Source organism: Hyla sarda, chromosome 2, assembly GCF_029499605.1.
Source record: "Hyla sarda isolate aHylSar1 chromosome 2, aHylSar1.hap1, whole genome shotgun sequence".
Lineage (NCBI taxonomy): Eukaryota > Metazoa > Chordata > Amphibia > Anura > Hylidae > Hyla > Hyla sarda.
In genome coordinates, this window is record NC_079190.1 from 73,150,108 (window position 1) to 73,165,282 (window position 15,175).

The 15,175-nt window shown below is 42.1% G+C and overlaps 1 protein-coding gene across 6 annotated transcripts in view; it reads right to left on the bottom strand.

The window, feature by feature from the left end:
- FNDC3A (fibronectin type III domain containing 3A) overlaps positions 1-15,175 on the bottom strand; it is a 316,088-nt gene that overhangs the window by 166,472 nt on the left and 134,441 nt on the right. Inside the window, exon 1 of one of the 6 annotated variants that reach the window (XM_056562075.1) lies at positions 5,267-5,286. The exons of 4 other annotated variants lie outside the window; for them this stretch is intronic. Coding sequence is in view for 1 of the 2 variants with exons in the window: in XM_056562073.1 (XP_056418048.1) it covers positions 4,973-5,065 (93 nt within the window). In the remaining variant the exon portion in view is untranslated. Of the gene's footprint in view, positions 1-4,972; positions 5,225-5,266; positions 5,287-15,175 lie in introns of those variants that run through there. One more of the 6 variants, XM_056562073.1, reaches the window with a different exon arrangement.

Below are 15,175 nucleotides of genomic sequence, written 5' to 3' on the forward strand. Positions count from 1 at the left end.
AAAAGAACAACTCAACTTCAGCAGCTCATAAGTACTGAAAAGATCAAGATTTTTTAATAGAAGTAATTTACAAATCGGCTAAACTTTCTGGAGCCGGTTGATATATAAAAAAAAAAAGTTTTTACCTGGATAACCCCTTTAATATATTGTCATTTTTGCCCTTAAACATAAATCTTTTGGAGAGTATTATGTGCAATATATATCTCTGATCGATTTATTTACTTTATAATGTGACCGTCCTGAAACCTATTTATATACACATTTTCAACTTTCATACATTTTCAATTTGCTTTTACGATAATTCTTAGCTGTTTGTCCTTGGTATGCAGTTTCATCTAGGTGTGTGACTTTATATGCGTTTTTAAATATGTTAGTCATTGAATAAAGATTTTTTTCTGATTAGTGGTTAGTTTTTGTGTTGTTACTGTATTATGGAACACTGCCATGATTTGGGGAGATCAAAACGCTACAATACTTTTGCATATATAGCTAGAGTAGCAGTTTCTGCATACCTAAATTGGTTTATAACTGTGTAGCATGCATTTGTTCTTAAAGGAGTAGTCCAGTGGTGAACCCAGTGGTGAACAACTTATCCCCTATCCTAAGGATAGGGGATAAGTTTGAGATCGCGGGGGGTCAAACCGCTGGGGCCCCCTGCGATCTCCTGTACGGAGCCCCGACAGCCCGCGGGAAGGGGGCGTGTCGACCTCCGCACGAAGCGGCGGCCGACACGCCCCCTCAATACAACTCTATGGCAGAGCCGAAGCGCTGCCTTCGGCAATCTCCGGCTCTGCCATAGAGATGTATTGAGGGGGCGTGTCGGCCGCCGCTTCGTGCGGAGGTCGACACCCGCTATATGGCCGGAGAGCCTGGCCCCTGTACAGAGAGATCGCAGGGGGCCCCAGCGGTAGGACTCCCCGCAATCTCAAACTTATCCCCTACCCTTAGGATAGGGGATAAGTTTTTCACCACTGGACTACCCCTTTAATATCAGGTTTCTAACACTGCTGCATTTTTCTCCCAAAAGCAAGCACAGTAATAGTTTCATTATAATAGTTTTAGTAAAACCAATCCGTCCACTGAGAAAACTGCAGCATAGATGTATATTGAGAATAATGAGTCATCGCTTAACCTTGAGTTGCACACAATACAATCCTGTATTCTGAGGATTCATCTGTTGTCATCATATGCATTTGTTCTGTAAGGACTCAAGAATAATGAACCAAGCCCATTTCTAAAATGAATAAGGCAAAATGCTGACGTTTCTAGATAGGTGGGGTTATTATTAGGAAGAAAGAAAAAAAAAGGAAATTATAAATTAACTGCATGTGTTATCTTTACTGGAGATTCCTACAGACTGCAGTAATAGAAGCAGCTAACTTACTTTTTGTTTATTAGTAAACCAAAATGTGTTTTCATTTTTTTTTCCAAAAAATACGGGAAAATTTTATTTAGGAAAGTGGCAATTTCAGACGCGTTGACAAAGTTGTAGAAAGGCGCAAATACAGTGATCCCTCAACTTACAATGGCCTCAACATACAATAGTTTCAACATACAATGTTTATTTCTGGACCATTGTTACTTGAAACCGGACTCAACATACAATGATGGGGACAGTCCAGATTTGTGATACCTGTCACAACTGGAGGAACTGACCAATCAGAATGGGCATTTTACTGGTAAATCACCTGTATTACTGAAGTGTATGCACTGACTGGTGTCTGGTAGCGTCCCCTACAGTACAGGGAGGAACTACAAGTTCTGTACTACTCCTTACCTGTGCCAGGGGGTTAGCTGCTCCTTTGGACACCAAGTAAGGGTGGTTCCATTTGGGACACTGTGTGTACTGTATAGGATCCTGAAGAAGCTCCTGTCCTCTACATAAACCATTGTTTCCCAACCAGGGTGCCTCCAGCTGTTGCAAAACTACAACTCCCAGCCAACGGCTGTCCGGGCATGCTGGGAGTTGTAGTTTTGCAACAGCTGGAGGCACCCTGATTGGGAAACACTGACATAGACAGTGATTTACAGCTCCCAGCAGATCTTTCTTTCTTTTATATGTAAGGATTTGCTTTATCTATATTAGTTATCTACTTATTTTTCTTTAATCCTCACCTTTTCCTATTTTTGGATGACATTTTGGGGCTTCAGAACCAATTACCAGGTTTCCATAGAGTTTTGGTCTCAACATACAATGGTCTCAACATACAATGGTCATCCTGGAACCAATTAATATTGTAACTTGAGGGACCACTGTAGACCTGGAAAGAATGTTTCATTTCTGGCCATGCTGGACAGACTTTCTAGAGTATGGGTTTATTTGCATTGGATTCTCAAGTGGCATTGCGGTATACTCTCCAAGTGGCATTGCGGTATACTCTCCAGGTGGCATGCTTACACATATACTACCCACATGTTCAGTTCACTACTGCTACCACCTACCTAAACATCACATATTTTCAGTTTCTTTATCCGCAGCCTTCTATTTTAGTTGAATAGCATCCTATATACTGACTAAGGGGGAGATTTATCAAAACCTGTGCAGAGGAAAATTTGCCTAGTTGCCAATAGCAACCAATCAGATCGCTTCTATAATTTTGCAGAGGCCTGGTTAAAAATGAAAGAAGCGATCTGACCAAAATATCACATTTAAAGATTGTCTTCTCTTTGAATTAATAAAGAAAATCATAATTTGCATACAAGAGTTTTTCCTTGACAGACTTTCACGAGTACCATTGCCTAGTACCTTATGGACCAGATTTTACACAGATTAAAGCAACTCTGGCATCCAGGAAGGTACCAGGTCAATTCTTTAATTCCTATGCAATGCAGAAATATAACAATACCGCTATATTGTCATCAAATCATTCTGGATTCTTTACTAGGATGTGAAAACTACTGTGACATTTACACATAGAAAGTAGGAGAGAGTGAATTTGCAGCATGGGGAGGTGGAGATGTTTATCTCTCTGTATACAGATTGATATTGCCATTAGAGGTCTGCTGAAAGCGGAGTACTAACACTAAGGGCGCAGTAATTGTTGGAAATAATGGTTGTCTGCTTTAGCAATCTATCATTATACAGACAAAATACAAATGGCTGAACAAATTAAGGTCACTTTTACATGGCAGTATTATGGTCAGAACCTTGCATCAGTATTGCTAACTGCTTTAGTATACCAACAATACAGGGGTGAAAAAAAGCTATTTTTTCCAATTTACATAATCTCTGTAACAAATACTGAATAAAATATTTTGATGTGTTCACATATAGTATTCTGGTCAGTATTTTGAGCCAAAACCAGGAGTGGGGCCAAAAAGATCCATTATAGTTTTTCTTTGTGTTGTTTCCGCTCCTGGTTTTGACTTAAAATACTGATCAAAATACTGTGACCAGAAAGACATCCTACAAGTCGGGGTATGCATTGGATTTCCATTTTCTTCTGTAATTTAGAGAGAAACATTCTTTACTTAAGTAAATAAATCAATGCAAATACATTCTGCCACTTCGCGAACGCATGATGTAAAATGTTCCCTGAGGATTAAATATCCATTCATGAGATTCTCCTTTGGAGGAAATGTTTAAACATAAAGCCCAAACCAGGCATTTCGTGTGGCTTTCACTCCCAGGGAAAGCGATCCCCTCTGCCCCTCCACAACAATGAAAGGAGATAACGCAGACAATGGCCAAACACTGGATTATATCCAGCAGGAACTGGCAAATGCAAAACTAGGAATCACCCTACAGGGTATTTCATTGAAAAGCATCGAAAGCAACACATACACACGTAGCATGGGAAAACCCCACCCCCTTCAGCATATCTGTCATTATGGAGATGTGCCAATGGATGGGACTGTCACCTTTGCCTTTCTGTAACACAATGATGATGGTGAGGGAATACTTTATAATAATGGCTCCCTGGATAGAAGTGTTTACATGTAATACAAGAGGATAAAACAAGAAGTAACAGCTATATGTATGCATTTAGTAACGATGTATGACATAGGCAACATATATATTTACAACCTGTGGCTTTTAAACTCCCTAAAACTTTTGTTGCCATTAGGGAGAACCACACATCAGGTACAAAGCCTAGTTTATGAGAAGAACAGCTTATATTCCCAAAGACATAAGAAATGGGGGAAGGCTTTTATCTCACTAAAGTTCACACAGCTATTTCCATGGCTAATAACAGAAAGAAAACATTTTATTCAATATTTTGATTCTAAAGATTCTAAAGAATGAACTAATTAAATACAGAAAGAATGACAATAAAAAAAATAAAAAAAAATACATAAACAACCAATTGACAGAACATTAAAAACAAGAGAAGTCATGGAAGAGTCTACACCTTGCAGATCATTATATGTTAAAGTAAAAAACAACCATTATCTCTATAGTCTGTATATTGGCTGCCTTTCCGTCACAAAGTGAGAGAGGCACACAAAGTTTCATAAAAGACCTGTGAGCTACAATACTGTAAAAGAAGAAGGCTAAATACCAACAGCATGTCATAAGTATATCAAAGTTATTCAAAAACTCTAGAAACAAACCCTAGTTTATGATAATGCAGAGCTAACTACCATTTAACCCTTCTTCAGCTAGAATGGCCTGTGCCGAGGCAGCTTTAGCTGTTTAATGTGACAGCCCAATGTGGCAGTCCGGTGATTCATTGTGGCACATCACTTTGCCATTTGTCAGACCCCATTGAACGCACTGCAGGGCTGCACGGAGACACAATGGCTTAATGAATCCCACCCAAGAATCGCTGTGAAAACGTGAACACATACTCCGAAGACAAGGGTGTCTTGGGATCATTTAGAAAGCCTTTCCCTTCATGTTCCTTTGTGTTGCACATTAGCTAACACAACCGTTGAGCCTTGTAGTCTGGCGATAGGCACCATCTAACAAAGCATCTGAAAAAAGGGGAAAATAATGGGAAAAGAAAAAAACCTTAACACTTCCACTTACTGTTGCTCGCATCCTTTGATGTTGCTCATTCAAGAGAGGCGTTAGCACGCTGACAAAGGCTGCAGGAAGGCTCGAGAGTCCAATCTGTTTCATTCACTACAGAGTGAGATAAGCAGCACTGACGTCTAGGTCATCGGGCCCTTTTCTGCTGAACAGGGCGAGCTAACCTACCTCCCGGTTTCAGATAGCATCAGATTTTTGTGGCCCCTTATCTCGCAGTCCATGGATAAATGCATGAAGATGCTGAATGTTAAAAAGGTATGACCAATTATCAGTGCAGTCATCAATACCTACCTCAAGACTCGCTTCCTATCAAATCAGCCAATGTGCAGGGAGCTTCCTACTGTAGACGAATGTATCAGGTTTCCATGGAAACTAAATCAACAAATAGCTGCGGCAGCATCTGTTTCTGGATTAGCAAACGTCAGCCGGCAGAAGGTTAGGATTTAAGAGAACTCAAGCATCCAAATGCCCCCTTGTAATGCCACATTTTATATTTAGTCGCGACTCCAAGATAAAAGTCACAGCTTTTTCTGTCTTCCTGAATAAAAGTCAAAGAAGCCAAAAGTAATGGATCCATGGTAACAGGAACTCTGCGCTTCATCATCATCATTATTAACAGTGAAAGGAAGGGACGTCTGTCCAGCTGTTTCATAAATGCTCCTCTACTATTTCATAAGGAAAAAGTCAGACATAATAGATATGCACAGGCTGTCTGGTCCTAAAAGCCTTGGTTAATTCCACTGATAATAATTCCAAGGGTATGTTCACACGTGGCTGATACGCTGCAGATTGGTTGCAAGGGAATCAAAATCAGTAGCAAATCAGCAGTGTACCCACATGTGAACATACCTTAAAACCTGGTGCTTTCATTAAAACCTGGACATCCAGTTTAGAAGGGACACAATTGGGCAGATTTACTGACTGTGATAAAAATCTGGGTCAATTAGCCGTTGGCTATCCGGGCATGATGGGAGTTTTAGTTTTGCAACATCTGGAGGTCCGCAGGTTGAAGACCACTGGATAGGAGGTAATACTCACGTGTACCCGCCGCTCCGGACCCGTCACCGCTGCCCTGGATGTCGCTCCATCGCTGTTGCCGCGTCCCTGTGGTGTCCCCGACGCTCTGGACGTCTTCTTTCCCGGGATCCACTCTCTCCGTCACCGTCATCCCGTCGCCATCATCACATTGCTACGCACGCCGCTCCAGTTGGATGACGGGACGTCGTGCGTGATGACGTCGAAGGAGAGCGCCGCCATGCAGGGGATCTCGGCACGGAGCAGACACCGAGGAGGCAGGTAAGGGCCCTCCTGGTGTCCTGTAAGCTGTTCGGGATGCCGCGATTTCACCGCGGCGGTCCCGAACAGCCCGACTGAGCAGCCGGGTTACTGTGACTTTCGCTTCAGACGCGGCGGTCAGCTTTGATCGCCGCATCTGAAGGGTTAATACAGGGCATCACCGCGATCGGTGATGTCCTGTATTAGCCGCGGGTCCCGGGCGTTGATGGCCGCAGGGACCGAACCGATAGGTGTGTATTCGAGTTTTGGGGAAGAAAAAGCGCATCTTATACGGCGAAAAATACGGTAATAGTTGGTCTAAACTTAGACTAGACCAGAGGTCTCCAAACTGTGGTCCTCCAGATGTTCCAGACTATACAGTTTAACCCCTTAATTACCACGGACGTAAATGTACGTCCTGGTGCGGCGGTTCTTAGCGCACCAGAACGTACATTATCGTCCTGTGTATGATCGCTCGCATCGGAGCGGTGCTCGCATCACAAACGGCAGGTTCCGGGGACTCGCCGGTAATGGCTGACATCCGCGATCGCACAGATGTCCACCATGCACATGTTAAAATAGATGATCGGATTGCCCGCAGCGCTGCCGCGGCGATCCAATCATCTGTAATGGCGGACAGAGGTCCCCTCACCTGCCTCCGTCCATCTCCCGGCGTCTTCTGCTCTGGTCTGAGATCGAGCAGACCAGAGCAGAAGATCGCCGATAATACTGATCAGTGCTATAGCAGTGCTATGCATAGCACTGAACAGTATTAGCAATCAAATGATTGCTATAGATGATGCCCTATGGGGACATAAAAAGTGTCAACAAAATAATAATAAAAGCTGAAAAATGTACAAATAAAAAGTAAAAAAAAATTGAAAAATCCTCTCCCCCAATAAAAATGAAAATTGGCAGTTTTTCCCATTTTAGCCCCAAAAACCGTAATTTTTTAAAATAAACTTATTTGGTATCACCGTGTGCGTAAATGTCCAAACTATTAAAAGATAATGTTAATGATCCCATACTGTGAACAGCGTAAACGTAAAAAAAAAATTTTTAAAAGTCCAAAAATGCTGCATTTTAGTCACATTTTATTCCCAAAAAAATGTATAAAAAATGATCTAAAAGTTTTATATATGCAAATGTATTTTCAATAAAAAGTACAGATGACGGCGCAAAAAATTAGCCCTCATACCGCCCTATGTACGGAAAAATGAAAAAGTTATAGGTGGTCAAAATAGGGCGATTTTAGATTACTGATTTTGTACAAAATGTTTTAGATTTTTTTTAAGCGGTACCAAAATATAAAAGTATCTAGCCATGGGTATCATTTTAATCGTATTGACCCACAGAATAAAAAACACATGTCATTTTTACAGTAAAATGTACAGTGTAAAAACAAAGCCCTCCAAAATGTGGGATTCACCGTATATTTTATGGTAAAATGAGAGGTTTCCTTACAAAGTACAATTGGTCACGCAAAAAACTAGCCCTTATATGGGTCTGTAGATGGAAGTATAAAAAAAGTTATGGATTTTGGAAGGCGAGGAGGAAAAAACGAAAAACGCAAAAATAAAATTGGCCTGGTCCTTAAGGTTAAAATGGGCTTGGTCCTTAAGGGGTTAAGAATGCGCCAGATTTATCACAGTGTATAATGCTGTTGGTAAATGTGGTGCATCTGTGGACCATCTAGTCCAGCAGTCTCCAAACTGTGTACCTTCAAATGTTGCACCACATTTACTACAGCATGATACCATGTGATGAATCTGGCACATCCTTACACTGTCAAGTCAAAGTTTGCACTAAGAATTAAACAGAATCAGTATGTCTGCCCCAATAATGTGTTCCACTTAGGAAGGCAGCCTCCACTCCCTATTTATTAAACTTACTGGACTTCAGAAGGTTGAGGGAATATTGTCTAAAATAAATCTACACAAGAAAGGCAGAAACGCAACAAACTTAGGACAAAGACACTTGGTTTCTGATAGTAGTGGCACATTCTGCTATATAGGTTACACATTATACACAGGCATTTGCCCAGAAACATGTACACTAAATAATCTTTTATGATTTTGTTCTAGCAGGTCATTTTGAAGCTAGCTAAGTGAAATCTCACATAAGGACAATATAATAACCATCCAGAAGGAATGAAATCTGAAATGCAGGCCACATTTAAAAGGATTGCATCAATAATAAATCGGCACTCCAGATGAAGTGTATGCAGAATGTGCTAAAAATTTATTTTCAATTATAACTTATCAGTGCTCATTAAATTAAATAGCAGCTTTTCGGGCAAAGCCCTCCTTATGGTAGGTAAGAAGTTTGACTTTAAATTCCTGTAGGCTCCTTGGTGGCAATGGTGTCTGGAGACTCATAGACACCCAAGATACACCCATGAGGGCAGGTCTTATTGGCGTATCTTGCATATATGTTTCTATGGGCACCATTGCCACTAAGTAAACTACAGGAATCTAACTCCAAACTTCTTACTCAGCCTGAAGAAGGACTTTGCCCGAAATATTGCTATATGACTGAATGAATGTAACATAAAGAGCACGGTTAATACTTTGACAAAATGTTTGAGTTATTTGGAATGCCAATTATTGATGAGTTGTGCTGCCGACCAAAGATTACTGAAACTTAAAGGGGTTACCAACCTTAGAAAAAACGTTATAAGCCTATCCTTCATCAGATCAGCACCATCGCCAATCCACTTTTGACAAGGGCCTGCAGCATTCATGCGATTACTGTACTACAACACTGCCCCTTTCACTTGAATGGTACAAAACTGCAGTACACTGCACCAATGCTACTTACAGTATAGCAATGCGGCTCCAGCTCTCAAGCGAGTGTCATGGCCCCTTCCAACTTGTAGTGACTGTCAGGGGTTGAACCTCTGCCAATATAAAAATTTATGACCTATCCTGAGGATAGCCTAGCAATTTTATAAGGCTAGAAAACCCCTTTACCCTGACACAATGGCTCAGATTTATCAAACCATCTGAGGAATGATTTTCTCACAGCAACCAATTAACTTTAATATCTTAAAGCTCTGGTGAAACGAAAGCTGAGCGGTCATTGTTTGCTAATGGCAAACTTACTAAGTTATTTAAGGATACGTCCATGTGTTGATAACTCGCAGCAGGGTTCCCTGTCATTCACTTCAAAGGGTCTGCAGTTAATCTGCAAATCAGCCACTATTGCAGATTTTTCGAAGATCCATATACAGTGGGGCAAAAAATGGATTTAATCAGCAACCAATTACGCAAGTTCTCCCTCTTATAAAGATGAGAGAGGCTTATACTTTTCATCATAGGTATGCCACAACTATGAGACACATAATGAGAAAAAAAAATCCATAAAATCACATTGTCTGATTTTTAAAGAATTTATTTGCAAATTATGGTGGAAAATAAGTATTTGGTCAATAACAAACGTTCATCTGAATACTTTGTTATATACCTTTTGTTGTCAATGACAGAGGTCAAATGTTTTCTGTAAGTCTTCACAAGGTTTTTACACACTGTTGCAGGTATTTTGGCCCATTCCTCAATGCAGATCTCCTCTAGAGCAGTGATGTTTTGGGGCTGTCGCTGGGCAAAATGGACTTTCAAAAAGACTTTCACGGAATTCCAAAGGTTTTCTATGGGGTTGAGATCTGGAGACTGGCTAGGCCACTCCAGGACCTTGAAATGCTTCTTACGAAGCCACACCTTGCCCGGGCAGTGTGTTTGGGATCATTGTCATGCTGAAAGACCCAGCCACGTTTCATCTTCAATGCCCTTGCTGATGGAAGGAGGTTTTCACACAAAATCTCACGATACATGGCCCCATTCATTCTTTCCTTTACACGGATCAGTCATCCTAGTAAAACAGCCCCAAAGCATGATGTTTCCACCGCCATGTTTCACAGTAGGTATGGTGTTCTTTGGATGCAACTCAGCATTCGTTCTCCTCCAAACATGACGAGTTGAGTCTTTACCAAAAAGTTCTACTTTGGTTTCAACTGACCATATGACATTCTCCCAATACTCTTCCGAGTCATTTAAATGCGCTCTTGCAAGCTTCAGTTGGGCTTGGACATGTAATGGCTTAACCCCTTAAGGACTGAGCCCTTTTGTTGCAATTCTGACCACTGTCAATTTATGCATTAATAACTCTGGGATGCTTTTACCGATTATTCTGATTTCGAGATAGTTTTTTGTGACATATTCTACTTTAACACAGTGGTAAATTTTCCTCGTTACTTGCATCCTTTCTTGGTAAAAAAAAATCCCCAAATTTCATGAAAATTTTGAAAATGTAGCATTTTTCTAACTTTGAAACTCTGCTTGTAAGGAAAATGGATATTCCAAATAAATTCTATATTGATTCACATATACAATATGTCAACTTTATATTTGCATCATAAAGTTTGCATGTTTTTACTTTTGGAAGACATCAGATGGCTTCAAAGTTCAGCAGCAATTTTCCCCAAAATTTTCAAAATTGGAATTTTTCAGGGACCAGTTCTGTTTTGAAGTGGATTGAGGAGTCTTCATATTAGAAATACCCCCTAAATGACCCCATTATAAAAACTGCACCCCCCAAAGTATTCAAAATGACATTCAGAAAGTGTGTTAACCCTTTAGGTGTTTCACAGGAATAGCAACAAGGTGAAGGAGAAAATTCAAAATCTTCATTTTTTACACTCGCATGTTCTTGTAGACCCAGTTTTCGAAATTTTACAAGGGGTAAAAGGAGAAAAAGACCCCCAAAATTTGTAACCCAATTTCTCTTGAGTAACAAAATACCTCAAGTGTGGATGTCAAGTGCTCTATGGGTGCATTACAAAGCTCAGAAGGAAAGGAGCGACAATGGGATTTTGGAGAGTGAGTTTTTCTGAAATGGTTTTTGGGGGGCATGTCAGATTTAGGAAACCCCTATGGTGCCAGAACAGCAAAAAAAAAAAAAAAAAACACAACATGGCACACTATTTTGGAAACTACACCCCTCAAGGAACGTAACAAGGGGTACAGTGAGCCTTAACACTTCACAGGTGCTTGACAAATTTCCGCTTAAGTTGGACGTGAAATATTTTTTTTTTCACTAAAATGCTGGTGTTACCCCAAATTTTTCATTTTCACAAGGGGTAATTGGAGAAAAAGCCTCCCAAAATGTGTAACCCCATTTCTTTTGAGTATGGAAATACCCCATAAGTGGATGTAAAGTGCTCTGCGGGCGAACTACAATGCTCAGATGAGAAGGAGCACCATTGAGCTTTTGGTGAGAGATATTTGGTTGGAATAGAAGTGGGAGGCTATGTGCGTTTACAAAGCCCCCTGTGGTGCCAGAACAGTGGACCCCATTTTGGAAACGACACCCCTCATAGAATTTAGCATTTGCGGCCCACTGGCGTTTGATAGATCTTTGGAACAGTGGGCTGTGCAAATTAAAAATTCAATTTCTCACTGTACCCCTTATTACATTCCATGAGGGGTGTAGTTTCCAAAATGGGGTCACATGTGGGGGGGTCCATTGTTCTGGCACTATGGGGGCTTTGTAAACATACAAAGCCTTTAATTTCGGACACAATCTCTCTCCTAAAGCCCAATGGCGCTCCAACTTTAATGAAAATTCGTCAAACAACTGTGGGGTGTTAAGGCTCACTATACCCCTTGTTAAATTCCATGAGGGGTGTCGATTCCAAAATGGGGTCACATCTGGGTATTTATTGTTTTGTGTTTGTGTCAGAATCGCTGTAAAATCAGCCACCCCTGTGCAAATCACCAATTTAGACCTCAAATGTACAAGGCACACTCACTTCTGAGCCATGTTGTGCGCCCGCAGAGCACTTTACACCCACATATGAGGTAGCTCTTTACTCAGGAGAAATTTCATTACAAAGTTTGGGGGTCTTTTTTTTTCCTTTTACCACTTGTGAAAATTAAAAGTATGGGGCAACACAAGCATGTTAGTGTAAAAAAGATTTTTTTTTTACACTAACATGCTGGTGTAGACCCCAACTTTACCTTTTCATAAGGGGTGAAAGGAGAAAAAGCCCCCCAAAATTTGTAACGCAATTTCTTGTTGTAACGCAATTTTGTACGGAGATACCCCATATGTGGCCCTAAACTGTTTCCTTGAAATACAACAGGGCTCCAAAGCGAGAGGGCGCCATGCGCATTTGAGGCCTGAATTGGGGATTTGAATCCACCACAAAAATACCCTACAGCAGTGTTTCCCAAACGGGGTGTCTCTAGCTGTTGCAAAACTCCCAGCATGCCTGGACAGTCAGTGGCTGTCCGGCAATACTGGGAGCTGTTGTTTTTCAACAGCTGGAGGCTCAGTTTGGAAAACAGTGCCGTACAAGACGTTTTTTTATTTGGGGGGAGGGGTTTAGGGGTATGTGTATATGCAGTGTTTTACTTTAAATTTTGTGTAGTGTAGTATAGTGTTTTTAGGGTACATTCACACGGGCGGGTTTACAGCGAGTTTCTTGCTGGAAGTTTGAGCTGCGGCGGAAAATTTGAGGCATCTCAAACTTGCAGCAGAAAACTCGCTGTAGACCCGTGCGTGTGAATGAGCCCTGTACATTCACGGGGGGGGGGGGGGGGGGGAACACAACAAACCTCCAGCTGTTGCAAAACTACAACTCCCAGCATGCACTGACAGACCATACATTCTGGGAGTTGTAGTTATGCAACAGATGGAGGCACATTGGTTGCGAAATACAGAGTTTGTTACTTAACTCAGAACTCTAAGAACTAGAACTCCCAGCATGTACAGTCTCTCGGTGCATACTGGGAGTTGTATTTTTGCAACAGCTGGAGGCACACTGGTTGCAAAACACGGAGTTAAGTAACATACTCTGTTTCACAACCAATGTGTCTCCAGCTGTTGTAAAACTGCAACAATCAGCATGCATTGACAGTCAAAGGGCATGCTGAGAGTTGTAGTTTTGTAACAGCTGGAGGCACACTGCTACAACTCCCAGCATGCCTTTTGGTAGTCTGTGCATGTTAGGAGTTGTAGTTATGCAACAGCTGGATGCACTCTTTTTCATAGAAAAAAATGTGCCTCCAGCTGTTTCATAACTACAACCCCCAGCATGCACAGACTACCAAAGGGCATGCTGGGAGTTGTAGTTGGAACTCCAGCTGTTGCAAAACTACAACTCCCAGCATGCCCTTTGGGAAAGCAACAGCAGGAGGTGAACAGGCCTCAGCTCCTGCTGTATCCTGCTGCCAGGACCGCCGTCGCTGCTGCCACCGATCTTGCTGCTCCTGTCGCCGCCACCGCACACGTGAGGACCCCCGCCGGACCAGGGAAAGGTAGGACACCCCCACCGGCCCCGATCGCCATCCCGACCACTGCCCAGCAGGGTCGTGATTGGTCACGTGACCGTGAGGCAGCACCCGTGCCACCCCACTCATGCTGGGTAAGGGTGAAAGGGGCTGTCTCGGACAGCCCCATTCATCCGTTTTTTCCCGGTTCAACAGAGACCCGATTGACCCAGAATCGCTGCAAATCACCGGTCAATTCAGACTCTGAACCCCCAGGGGTTTGCATGGGGTGCCTGCTGATAGATACCAGCAGTCACCCCGGTCTGGTCCCCACCCGGCGAGCGGCGGGGACTGGAATTCCCACGGGCGTACCCATACACCATCAGTCCTTAAGGACTTTAAAACGGGGGGTGTATGGATACACCTGGCGTCCTTAAGGGGTTAAGCAGGGAGACACGTCTGGCGCTGCATGATTTGAGTCCCTGGCGGCGTAGTGTGTTACTGATGGTAGCCTTTGTTACTTTGGTCCCAGCTCTCTGCAGGTAATGCACTAGGTACCCCCGTGTGGTTCTGGGATTATTGCTCACCATTCTTGTGATAATTTTGACACCACGGGGTGAGATCTTGCGTAGAGCCCCAGATCTTGCATGGAGATTAATCAGTGGTCTTGTATATCTTCCATTTTCTAATAATTGCTCCCACTGTTGATTTCTTCACACCAAGTTGCTTGCCTATTGCAGATTCAGTCTTCCCAGCCTGGTGCAGGTCTACAATTTAGTTTTTGGTGTCCTTCGACAGCTCTTTCATCTTGGCAATAGTGGAGTTTGGAGTGTGACTGTTTAAGGTTGTGGACAGGGGTCTTTTATACTGATAACAAGTTCAAACAGGTTCCATTAATACGGGTAACAAGTGGAGGACAGAAGAGACTCTTAAAGACGTTACAGGTCTGTGAGAGCCAGAAATCTTGCACGTTTGTAGGTGACCAAATACTTATTTTCCAACATAATTTGCAAATAAATTCTTTAAAAATCAGACAATGTGATTTTATGGATTTTTTTTTCTCATTATGTCTCTCATAGGTGAGGTATGTCTATAATGAAAGTTACAGGCCTCTCTCATCTTTTTAAGTGGGAGAACTTGCAAAATTGGTGGCTGACTAAATACCCCCAACTGTAAGTGAATGGCAGCAAAACTTGCAGTATATATTATGCAGCAGGTTTAGAGTGTCTTTTACATTTGGCACCTTATTAGTCAAACAGGTCATTTGATGCTCCATGTGACCAGTATTTTGTCTGATCGCTGGAATTGCCCAGCGTTAAAAATATCTGATGGTCGGCAAACATCCCCCTGTGTATAGAGGGTGATCTATGACTGACAAAGATTTAAGCGAAGGGGCCACGCAAACCGTTTAGTTATCGCTTGTTCAGCACACAATGAAGCTGTGTGAAAGGCTCATTAAAGGAACGCCAACCTGCTAGATTGGTGCTTGTCTCGGGCATGAGTCTGCCTCTATAAAAAGGATCCCACCATATAAAAGAGATTATGTAATCATAACCACCACTTTGTAGATTAAAGCTGACCTGGCTTCGGAGGCCCCAAACTATCATTTGTTATTGTTGGGGGAAGCAGAGAGATGTACATTTCGCTTGCAGTGGCC